This window comes from Macaca fascicularis, chromosome 7 (assembly GCF_037993035.2).
Source record: "Macaca fascicularis isolate 582-1 chromosome 7, T2T-MFA8v1.1".
NCBI classification, from domain to species: domain Eukaryota; kingdom Metazoa; phylum Chordata; class Mammalia; order Primates; family Cercopithecidae; genus Macaca; species Macaca fascicularis.
This window is the reverse complement of record NC_088381.1, coordinates 17,452,127-17,463,836: the sequence shown is the minus strand read 5'-3', so window position 1 is coordinate 17,463,836 and position 11,710 is coordinate 17,452,127. Positions and strand designations below refer to the sequence as shown.

General features: G+C 54.7%; 1 protein-coding gene across 2 annotated transcripts; it reads right to left on the bottom strand.

Annotated features, from left to right (window-relative positions):
* Positions 1–446: 446 nt before the first annotated feature.
* VPS18 (VPS18 core subunit of CORVET and HOPS complexes) lies at positions 447–10,334 on the bottom strand. Of its 2 annotated transcripts, none has more exons than XM_065547779.2 (5): positions 9,920–10,334; positions 8,701–8,842; positions 5,766–5,857; positions 3,750–5,654; positions 447–1,793 (listed from the first exon to the last, which is right to left on the bottom strand). In XM_065547779.2, the coding sequence occupies exons 3-5, from the start codon at positions 5,802–5,804 to the stop codon at positions 1,068–1,070; spliced, it is 2,670 nt and encodes an 889-aa protein (XP_065403851.1). In that variant the 5' UTR covers positions 5,805–5,857; positions 8,701–8,842; positions 9,920–10,334; the 3' UTR covers positions 447–1,067. The 2 variants fall into 2 exon arrangements, with proteins under 2 accessions (XP_065403851.1, XP_005559281.1); XM_005559224.4 differs by having other exon boundaries at positions 3,750–5,620.
* Between the last annotated feature and the right edge of the window lie 1,376 nt (positions 10,335–11,710).

The following is an 11,710-nucleotide window of genomic DNA, read 5'->3' as shown; positions in this document are numbered from 1 at the left end:
AGAGACGGGGTTTCACCATGTTAGCCAGGATGGTCTCGATCTCCTGACCTCGTGAGCCGCCCACCTTAGCCTCCCAAAGTCCTGGGATTACAGGCGTGACCCACCACACCCGGCTGACTCCAAGAAAATTCTTGGGACAAGTAGGGAGGAAGCAAGCACTAACAGAGTGACAGAAATCACTGCTCACAGTTGCCCGAAAGCAAAGGATTCTGTGGGGAGCAGCACCATCTGCTGGCCAAAGGGAAGAACTGCCCCTGCTTCCCAATTCAGGCTGGTTGGCTGCAATCCCCAATGAGCCCTGGAGAGGAAGAGTTGGGGGACAAGGTGAAGGACCATGTGCCAAGGCGTGGGGGCACGTAGGGCCTGGCAGCCTCCCTGTGACACTCCAGCCCCGCCTGGAGATCACTCACACACCACTTGGCCCAGCATCGACACAAAGCCACCAGTGCAGTGCAGACAGTTTAATGCTCTCCACCTCCATCGCCATCACCGACCATCCTCCACAAGGCCCTCAGCACCAGGGCACCCTTCACACTGGAGCCCCAGACAGTGTGCACAAAAGCATGCCCCCACTAGCCTCACTTTCTCACCCAATGCCCAGGACTTCGAAGGCTGCCTTCTCACTTCTGGGACATCTACAGGCAGGTGGAAGAGAAGGCTTCTTCTGAGGCAGAAGAGCTGGAGTTCCAGAGGCCACAGAGTGAACAGACAGAGGTGCTCTCTCTCTCGAGAAGGTGAACAGGATGTGTATGGGGAATGACAGGGACAGAAGAGCTGCTAGAGGCAGGGGTGGAATTGGGTCAGATTTCTGACTTCTCCAGGTAAAGGGCCTCTACCAGGAGGCAGGCTAATGGTCTGGCATAACTGCAGCTCTGAAGAACAGCATGAAAAGCTGGCAGAATACACTCACACCTGACACCTCCTGGCCAACAGCACTACTCTACTCCCGTCAACATGGTCACAGTGTGGCAACTGCAAGATGACTCAGCAGAGCCTAGGAGGCAGCCTTCCCAAGTGGGTTCAAGCCGCTGCTCCCACTGCCCACCCCCATCAAAGGTGACACCCTCCTACAGCCAACTGAGCTGCTCCTCCTCGTAGCGCTGGGGGTCGATGAACGGCCGGTCAATAGAGCGGATCATCAACTCCCCACAGTACACACACTCAGCGGCCACCAACTCATCCAGGTCAGCCTTGAGCTGTTCCCGGCTGGGCCCTGCCGTGGCAGCCCCACCCTCGGCCTCCTTGGCCCGGGCAGAGCCCTTGGCTGGGGGTGGAGCGGCCCCCAGCTTCCTCTGCAGCTCCTCTAGCCGGGCCTGCTTGTAGGCTGGCAGGCCAGGTCGCACGGCCTGCAGCAGGCAGTCAGCATGGAACATATGGCCACAGAGGAAGAGGTAAAAAGGGCGGTTGAGCAGGGGGAAGTCGCAGGTGGCACATTTGTCCTGGGGCTCCACAGTGCCGTAGCGGCCCCGCAGCTCCTGCAGGTCTCGCCGGATGCGCTGGGCACTGGCTGTAGCCTCTTCCATCTCCCGCTGCAGCTCCTGGATGTGGTGGTTGTAGGCCTTAAGTGAGCTGCAGATCGCCTCCTTGAAGTGGTCGATGGTGACGAAATCAGGAAAGAAGGGCAGCACATCCTCAATCTTGAGCAAGGGGCAGCTAGCCAGGCAAGCCATGGCTGTCTGCACATCTTCCTCCTCCTGCACCACGTGCCGTGCGATCTTCAGCCACAGCTTCTTGCGCAATTCCTCATCCTCCTCGGGCAGGTCTGCACACTGCTTGGCCAGGTCCACGTCCACCTGTAGGGAGAGCAGGAGCTTTAGGGCCAAGCCCCTTCCTGCCCAGCATGGAGACTATGGGAGAGAGAGATGGCCGAGGAGAGACCCCGAGGCAGGATTCCCAGCACTCCCGGAAGCAAGGGGGCCTGCCCCTGCCACAGCTATGTAAAAGCTACTTAAGAGTAGTATGGCTCCGGCCGGGCGCGGTGGCTCAAGCCTGTAATCCCAGCACTTTGGGAGGCCGAGACGGGCGGATCACAAGGTCAGGAGATCGAGACCATCCTGGCTAACCCGGTGAAACCCCGTCTCTACTAAAAAATACAAAAAACTAGCCGGGCGAGGTGGCGGGCGCCTGTAGTCCCAGCTACTCCGGAGGCTGAGGCAGGAGAATGGCGTGAACCCGGGAGGCGGAGCTTGCAGTGAGCTGAAATCCGGCCACTGCACTCCAGCCTGGGTGACAGAGCGAGACTCCGTCTCAAAAAAAAAAAAAAAAAAAAAAAAAAAAAGAGTAGTATGGCTCCAATTTTAGTGAAGTTAGAAATCACCTGGGAGGCCAGGCGCAGTGGCTTACGCCTATAATCCCAGCACTTTGGGAGGCCGAGGCAGGCGGATCACAAGGTCAGGAGATCGAGACCATCCTGGCTCACACAGTGAAACCCCATCTCTACTAAAAATACAAAAAAATTAGCCGGGCGTGGTGGCGGGCACCTATAGTCCCAGCTACTCAGGAGGCTGAGCCAGGAAAATGGCGTGAACCTGGGAGGCGGAGCTTGCAGTGAGCCAAGATTGGGCCACTGCACTCCAGTCTGGGCGACAGAGCGAGACTCCATCTCAAAAAAAAGAAAAAAAAAGAGAAAGAAATCACCTAGGAAACATATTCAAAATACAAATTTTTGAGCCCCGCCCCCAGACATTCTGATTCAGTAAGTCCTGAGTTCAGGCCTAGGAATTTGCATGTTAAATAGCACTTCATGTGATGCTAAGGCAGGTGACAATTCATGGTTTGAGAAGTGTAAATCAGCACCTTCCTATTCTGCTAACGTGTATGTAGCAGGCACTGTTCTAAGTACTTTTCTTTTTTTCTTTTTGAGACAGAATCTCACTCTGTTGCCTGGGCTGGAGTGTGGTGGTACGATTTCGGTTCACTGAAAACTCCTCCTCCCAGGTTCAAGTGATTCTCCTGCCTCAGCCAAGTAGCTGGAATTACAGGTGCGGGTCACCACACCCAGCTAATTTTTGTATTTTTAGTAGAGACAGGGTTTCGCAATGTTGGCCAGGCTGGTCTCGAACTCCTGACCTCAGGTGATCCGCCCACCTTGGCCTCCCAAAGTGCTGGGATTACAGGCATGAGCCACCACACCTGCCCTGAGTACTTTTCTTTTCTTTTCTTTTTTTTTGAGATGGAGTCTTGCTCTGTCACCCAGGCTGGAGTGCAATGGTGTGATCTCAGCTCACTGCAACCTCCACCTGCCAGGTTTAAGCGACTCTCCTGCCTCAGCCTCCTGAGTAGCTGGGATTACAGGCGTGCACCATAATGCCTGGCTAATTTTTATACTTTTAGTAGAGATGGGGTTTCACCATGTTGGTCAGGCTGGTCTCAAACTCCTGACCCTGTGATCGGCCTGCCTTGGCCTCCCAAAGTGCTGGGATTACAGGCACGAGCCACCACACCCGGCCCTGAGTACTTTTCATACAAAGAACTTTATCACCCCTATGAGGTAAATGTACTATAACACTGACCCCCTTTTGTGGCCAAATAATCTGAGCACAGAGAGGTTCAGAAACTAGCCCAAGGTCACACAGCTTAGTAAGTGAAATGGCCAGAATTCAAATCTGACTTAACAGTCCAGCTCTTAACCTTCCTTCTCTGCAAGGGAGGCCAACACCCTCTAGCCACAGCCTCCCAAGCCCTTCCACATCTAAAGCTGCTGCTCTTTGGGTCCCTCTCCCAGCTGGAGTGAAGGTGCACTGGCTTACCTGCAGGGCCAGGTCCACAGCCTCCTCGTACAGCTCTAGGACCTTGTAAACGTGCACACAAGCGCGGTGGTGGCCATGCTCAGCACAGAGCCGCAGCGCATACTTGAGGTCGTAATGCACCCGGTGTGGGCTGGCCCCAGCCTGCTCGAGATAAGCCAGCAGTGAGTCTGGCCGGCCACGGGCGTACAGCGACAGCAGGTAGTTGTGTATGGCCTGCTCAGTCTCCCCCAGCACGTTCACGCAGAATTCCATGTAGCGGATCGCCTGGCTCACCTGCTGGACCTCACCACCCTGACTGTAGTTCACCAGGGCAGGAATGAGTTGCCGAGCATCCAGCCGGCTGCCCAGCTCAATCCAGGCATCTACAAGCTGGCGGGGGATGTGACGGATGAGGATGGGTGAGAACTTGTAGAAGAGCTGGGGGTCGCGGTGGCGGGCGAGCACAGCCAGGGCCTCCTCGTAGGCCTCGTGCTGACAGTGGTAAGCTACCACCCGCTCATAGTCCTGCATGATCACTGCAAAGTACACCATGTGCTCTGTGTCCCCATGACTGGCGAGCAGCTCATGGATAGAGGCCCGGCTGGCAAAGAGCCACTCTTTGTGGCGGGGGCTGCTGAGGAAGGTACGAAAGCATTCCTTAGTTTCTCGGTAGAGGGTCAGGGCCTCTGGGTCACCCTGTAGAGCCCCAAGCCGGCTCAGGTAGAGCTCTGTCAGCCAGGTGGTCAGCAGTGTAGCCTGGGTACGCTCGGCTGCCTTCAAACTGGCCAGTTTTCGCTGCAGGAACTCAGCCAGAGCCTCCTCCTGTCGGGCTTCCAGGAACTTGAGGGCAATCTCCTCAAAGTAGCTCTGGGTCAGGGCATAGCAGCGTGCGCTCTCCAGGTAGCGACGCTGGCGAAAGCAGAAATCGGCCTCCCGGGCCAGGACCGTGTCCAGGCAGTCGGGCCGCTCTCGGCAATACTCTTTGGCCAGATCGAAGCGGTTCATGTCCAGATAGGTGCGCCAGACATCTCGGGCCTCCCGTTGCACATGGTAGCGGAAGACAGCCCGCTCAGTGTAGGCCCACAGCTGGCCTGTGGAGGAGTCCTTCACCATGTGCTTCAGCGGCCCAAATTTCTCCAGGAAGTGATCCCGCAGCACCACCTGCCCGGTCAGTGTGCACACTGCCTCCACCCGGTCTGCCAGCAGCAGCAGGAAGTGGAACTGGGTCAAGACGATGGCTAGGGGTGGGCTGGCCCCAGGCCCTACCCCCTCTGGGTACTCCCAGACTCGCTCCTCGCTCAGCAGAGAGTCAGGGCGTCCACAGTCCAATGCCCCATACAGCACACCATCCCCCATCATCCAGGCAAAGGCCCGGGGTGCGGAGCGCAGCTTGGGAGTGTAGAAGGCCAGCTCACTGTAGCCCAGGTTGCTGGGAAACTCACGGAATGGGGGTGGGTGGTCCGTGTAAGCTGCAAAGAGCCCTGAGAAACCCTGGGCCTCAGCCCCCTCTGCTGCTCGGCCTATGAACTGGAAGAGGCGCTGCCGAGTGGTGGCAATAACGAAGCTACGCCCGTCAGGGCCCCGCTCAGCCTCAAGGGAGCACACAGGTGCTGGACCCCCTTCTTCATTGAGCACGTACAATGGGCGGAAGTAGAGATCCGGAGCAGGGCCGAAAAGCCCACCTTCGCTCGCTGAGAGCTCTGCTTCAAAGATGTGGCCTTGGGCAGTCCCGACCAGGATGGGGCCTGTGCTGCTCTCGGTGCCCAGTGCCTTGTTCCAACCCACACTCTCCACCAGCTGCCCCTTCCAGCGTGCTAGTGGCCGTACCTTCTGTCCGTTTCGGTTAACGTAGAGGACCTCCGTGCTGCTCAGGGCAATCAGCAAGTGAGAGCCTGGAGTAGGGAGAGCATGGCACCCCAGTGGATGCTGCCATTCCCACTCTCAGCCTCCTCCTGGCCCCCACACCACCCTCAGAGCCCACCTACCCAGGCAATGACTGACCAGAGGCCTCCTCCTCGGATTTCCACTGTCACTTACCAGTATGGTCAAGGAACATCTTGTGAACTTTTGCGTCATCTTTACGTCCCAGCTCCACGTGGTTGGGCTCACTTGCCTTGCCCAAGTCAATGCTGTGGGGACAAGCATCACCATCACTCTAGAGAAGGGAAGATCCTTTTTTGGATCATGAACCTCTTTAATCATCTGATAAAAGCCATAGACTTTCTTCCCTGAAATCTACATCTACGCATAAAATGCTGAATACAGGCCAGGTACAGTGGCTCAGGCCTGTAATCCCAGCACTTTGGGAGTCCGAGGCGGGTAGATTGCTTAAGCTTAGGAGTTTGAGGCCAGACTGGGCAACATGGTGAAATCCCATCTCTACAAAAAATACAAAAAAAATTAGCCGGGTGTGGTGGTACACACCTGTGGTCCCAGCTATTCCGGAGGCTGAGGTGGGAGATCATCTGAGCCTGGGAGGCAGAGGTTGCAGTCAGCTGAGACTGCACCACTGCATTCCAACCAACAGAGTGAGACCCTATCTCAAAAAAAAAAAAAAAAAAAAAAATTTGCTGAATACAGAAGCTCTGCCTATGGAGTAGCCCTGGGCCCTACTTAAGAACTCTCTTGCCAGGTGCAGTGGCTCACACCTGTTATCGCAGCTTGTAGGGAGGTGAGAGGATAGCTTGAGCCCAGGAGTTTGAGACCTGCCTAGGCAATATAGCAAGACCATGTTCTCCACAAAAAGGGGGAAAAAAAAAAAAAGACGAACAGGCCAGGCGCGGTGGCTCACACCTGTAATCCCAGCACTCTGGGAGGCTGAGGTGGTCGGATCACGAGGTCAGGAGATCGAGACCATCCTGGCTAACACAGTGAAACTCCGTCTCTACTAAAAATACAAAAAATTAGCCGGGCGCCTGTGGTCCCAGCTACTCGGGAGGCTGAGGCAGGAGAATGGTGTGAACCTGGGAGGCGGAGCTCGCAGTGAGCTGAGATGGCACCACTGCACTGCAGCCTGGGCGACAGCAAGACTCCGTCTCAAAAAAAAAAAAAACAACCCAAAAAAACAACAAAAAACCCTCTCAGCTCTGCAAGCTCCCTCACCTTATTTTGAGAAATCACTAAGGAGAAGTTTTTCCTGTCTGCTCAAAAAATCTCCATTGAAGAATCAATCAGCCTTGGGGGAGAAAACCAAAAGATCTCCAGCGCATCTGGGAAGACAGGCAGGGATATCCCAGACCGCTGGGTAAGAAGGGAGCAACGAAGAGCAGCTCATAGTTACTGGCACTTTTGCATACCAAGCCCCATGCCAAAAGCTTCATCAGTCTAGTATTATCTCATCCATCCTGACAAAAACCTTGAGGAGTACTCCTGTTTATATTCTCCTTATGAAAGTCTTTCCAAAGTATATGCTTGTTCTAACTAAAGAATCGACGCAAAGATGTGTAAAGAATGACTTAATTTTTTTCTCAAACTCCTGTTATTCCCAACTGAGAAAACTCATGTTAACATCTTTTTTCATATTCATAACACAAATAGGGTGGTTTTGTTGCTGTTATTACAAAAATGCCTTCATATTGCATATATGTCTATGTGTCTTAATTTGTAAATTAATGATATTTCATGAACATCCCACTAGTCAATCGATACAGCTCTAACTGGTTTTTTTTCACCCCCAAACCCAGCTTTCCAGGATAACTCTTCTTTTTTTTGAGACAGAGTCTCACTCTTATCACCCAGGCTGGAGTGCAGTGGCATGGTCTCAGCTCACTGCAACCTCTGCCTCCCAGGTTCAAGCCATTCTCTTGCCTCAGCCTCCCAAGTAGCTGGGATTACAGGCATGCGCCACCACACATGGCTAATTTTGTATTTTTAGTAGAGATGGAGTTTCTCCATGTTGGCCAGGCTGGTCTTGAACTCCCGACCTCAGGTGGTCTGCCTGCCTCAGCCTCCCAAAGTGCTGGGATTACAGGCATGAGCCACCACGCCCAGCCACGATAATTCTTTTTTTTAAACAGCTGCATTATATTCTATTTTATGGCTGAACTACAATTTAATCACCATTTTCCTGTTGATGGGCATTCAGCTTGGATCCAGTTTTTCCTACCACAAGAATGCTGCAATCAATACTCTTATGTCTACACTCCACACTCCTAGCTTTTTTTTTTTTCCTTTTCCTTTTTTTTTTTTTTTTTTTTTCTAATCAGAGTCTCCCTGTTGTCACCCGGCTGGAGTTCAATGGCATGATCTCAGTTCACTGCAACTTCTGGCTCTCGGGTTCCAGCAATTCTCCTGCCTCAGCCTCCCCAGTAGCTGAGATTACAGGTGCCCGCCACCATGCCCAGCTAATTTTCATTTTCACATTTTTAGTAGAAACAGGGTTTCACCATGTTGGCCAGGGTGATCTGGAACTCCTGACCTCAGGTGATCCACCCTCCTCAGCCTTCCAAAGTGCTGGAATTACAGGGGTGAGCCACTGCGCCTGGGCTTTTTTTTTTTTTTTTTTTAAAGAGATAGGAGTACAGTGGTGCAAACACAGCTCACTGCAGCCTTGAACTCCTGGGCTCAAGTGATCCTCTTGCCGCGGCCTCCCCGGTAGTTGGGACTGCACCACTACACCTGGCTAATTTTAAAAAATTTGTTTTGGTAGAGATGGGTGTCTCACTATTTGGCTCAGGCTAGTTTCAAACTCCTGATCTCATGTGATCCTCTTGTCTGGGCCTCCCAAAGTGCTGAGATTATAGGTGTGAGCCACCATCCCCTGCCAGGCCAGATTCTTGAGCCACCATGCCCTGCCAGGCCAGATTCTCAACCACTACCCTGTATTGGTTCTCTTTGGAAAGGGATAGGATATTTCCTGAAAACTCCAAATTCACTGCTTTACCTGCCTGGAATAGAAGAAAGGCCCCGGGAGTTAACGGTCCCCAAACACCTCTCTAGTCCCTACTCCTAAGTTCTGTGAGCCCTGGATTACCGGAGCAGCGTATCCTTGCCCAGGCTCATGCAGAGCTGATTGCTGGAGACGACAAGACTGGTGATGCGCTCGGAAGGGGTGAAGTCAATGCGCTGCTTTGTGAAGATGGGCACTTCCTTCTCCAGCTGGGCATTCACATACCCTACAGGTAAGGAATGACAAGATTAGCTACGGAAGAGAGAGATGAAGCGTAAGGAGAGGCAGAAAAAACACCACAGTGCTCCTCGCCACTTTCCTGACATATTCCTATCCCCAGGACCTTGGTTAACATATAGTTTGATATCAAGTCGTTTGCTGGTCACCTTTACATTAGAGGTCTGGGGCTCTTTCCACACTCTGACAGCAGTGAGGGGGTGATTCTTTGAACCCTTAAGATGCTGTCACAGCATGATGTACCTGCTCCCACCGGTAATGGGGCTGGGTGGGGGTGGGATCGGACTGGTGGTCTGGGCATTCTCCCTTATCAGGTCTTTGGCCCAGCAATCCCAGCTTAACTGAAGTAGTATAGCCCCATTCTCTACCCCTCTCCCTGCCCATGCGGTAATGGGCCTCAGTGTAGAGTTGGCAAGTGCTGGGATATTTTGAGCACTGAATGAGGGTAAAGACTAGAGTGAAAGCAGCTGCAATTCGTTAACACTACTCACTGGAACAATTCCCCAGGGCCCCCTGTGCCCTCATTCTCCGGGAGACTCACTACTTTCTACAAAAAACGTCCCCAAACTCCAGGCTGCACCCAGCTATAGCCAAGGTCAAAAAGATTTAATCTCCATTTTCCCCTATTCCGCGACAGAATTCCCTCTGGGACCCTCCCTTCTTCCTCTGCAATATTCCGCCTTCACCAGTTTCTTTGCCCATTCCTTCCCTCGCACCTCCAGAAGAGGCCTGGTGGGAAAAGCATCAGCAGAAGCCGGGAGCCCATTCTAAGTTCTCCCAACAGCCCAACTGCGCCCTATAGGTGCGTACTTCCTTATCTGGGCCCCAATTCCCTCTCAAAAGGACCCTAGCGGTAGAGCCTAGATCACGCCGCTGCTCCCGTTGCTCTTTCAAACTTCGACAATCCACCAGCTGGGGGCCAAGAGAGCCTGAGGAGAATCAGGGGCCTAGACCCGGAAGGCATGGCCCAGGGGATGACCCCGAGCTCTTGGAGCTGCCCTCCCCGCTGCTCCCACGCAAATGCTAGGAGAGCTGAAAGGGGCAGCGGCACCCTCCTCTTCCTTACCCGAGTGGGGGATGCCCACGCTAGGGCAGCCGGGCTGCAAGACGGCCGAGCGGGACAGCGAGTTCTCGTACTCATCCAGGATGGACGCCATGGTGCCCGGCCTCTGGGCCCTTTGGCCGGGGTCTGGGGATTACAAAAGGGCTCCCCCCCGGGGTCCCCGTCGCCCCAGAATGGAAGCTATAACTCCCCAGCCTCTGACAGATCCTGGGAACCTGCAACCTTCGCCTCCTCTTTAAAATCCTGAGGATCCTCTTGCTCTTGCCTTATACAGCGAGATAATCGGGCAGTCCTCGCCCTTGAATCTGGCGCAGCCTTGCACCCTACTCCCCGCCGCCCCACCCCCAACAAAAGATCACAGGCTCCCTTCAGCCGGTCCCAGGTGATCCCAACCTCGCCCCGGCAGCTCAGCTGACTCCCGCCCCCGTGACGCGGGCCTAAAACGTAACTTCCGGGTTCTCAGAGCCCCACGTACGCTGGCGCACAGCGTCGCCCGGCCCGCCAGCAGAAAGCGAGAGGAGGGCTGCGGGCGGGGCGTGTGACGAGTGCTGCGGAACACAAGCCCCAGGACCCTGCTGCAGTTCCAGGCTTCGACACCAGAAGGCAATCCCGGCTTTCTCAGCCCGCCTTCCCCACCGGCCTCGCGCCGCCCAGCCCTGGCTTTCGTGCCCAGGCTGCCCTCCCTCACATGGTCTGTCCAGCCTCCCGGACCAGCTCCCGCTCCCGCCTCTCTAAACAGCCTCGGAGAACCTCCCGTTCCTCAATCCAGTCGCTGGCTCGGTCCCACCGTCACAGGGCACACACAGAGAAGTCCTGGCCACTCTTCTCCCTTACCCAGACGCCCCCCAGCTTCCAGGAGACGGCAGAGCTGGTGGCCAGGCTAGTGGGAAACCCTGTACCAGGAACCGCCCTGACCTGCCCCACAGTGGCTCCTTGGCTGAGGGTTGCTGGGCCGCTTCCATTTACTCATTTACCAAAATGTGATTGAGCACTTACTCTGTGCGGGACTTGGGCTGGGAGCTGGGGTCACAGAGATGAGGACAGACCCTCCCCGCCCTGGAAAAGGCAGCAGAGGCTCTGGACCCATTAAAATAGACCATTCATACTAGAAAAGCAAGTGATAGATTATCCATTAGGCGTTTGCTCCACGAATGAGCGTCCACAGTGTACCAGGCACTGTTCAGGCTCTGGGGACGCGGCCGAGAACCAGACGGAAAATGTCTCTGGCCTGGTGGGGCGTTCCCAGCGACGTGGCCACGGTGCTGTGAGAGTGTGGAGGAGCAGGGAACAAATACCTGCCAAGTCCAGCAAGAACGAGGGACAAGTGGGAGCAAGCGTGAAGGCGGGGACCACCCAGCCTGAGGTGGAGAGGGGAGCCCTCAGTCAGGGACCTGAGAGGGCTGGGGCGCGACTTTGGTTGAGTTTTCCTCTCCCACCTGCTTAGGCGACCCAGATGGAGTCTGTTCCCTTCTGGGGCCCATGGATTCTCCCTTGCTAAAGTGGAAGACTCTGGACTAGGGTCACCACCGTCCTGGCTTTGCTCGGCGGCCACCACCTAACAACTAACAGTATCCCTTTGCTCTCAGAAGTTTCCAGGTTTGCACCATACCTTTTGTGGTTGGGTTACTCTTGCTCAACTTTCTGGCCACATGCGGAGAACTGTGACTCTCAACAGCCCTACTGAGGGCTCTCTGGCTTGGAGGGGCACTAGCCCTGGGGCAGGTGACAAGTATGCCGTCCAGCCTCATTTCCCTTCGCATCGGGGTCCTGCTTCTCCTGACCAAGCCTGCAGCC

Bases quoted from the DNA above. Each gene is read 5' to 3' on its own strand.
- VPS18 (XM_005559224.4), bottom strand. From the start codon at position 10,010: ATGGCGTCCATCCTGGATGAGTACGAGAACTCGCTGTCCCGCTCGGCC. The intron at 5,621-5,765 runs GTAAGTGACAGT...TCCCTACTCCAG, and splicing joins GATGTTCCTTGACCATACTG to GCTCTCACTTGCTGATTGCC. The intron at 1,794-3,749 runs GTAAGCCAGTGC...CTCTCCCTACAG, and splicing joins CTGTGGACCTGGCCCTGCAG to GTGGACGTGGACCTGGCCAA.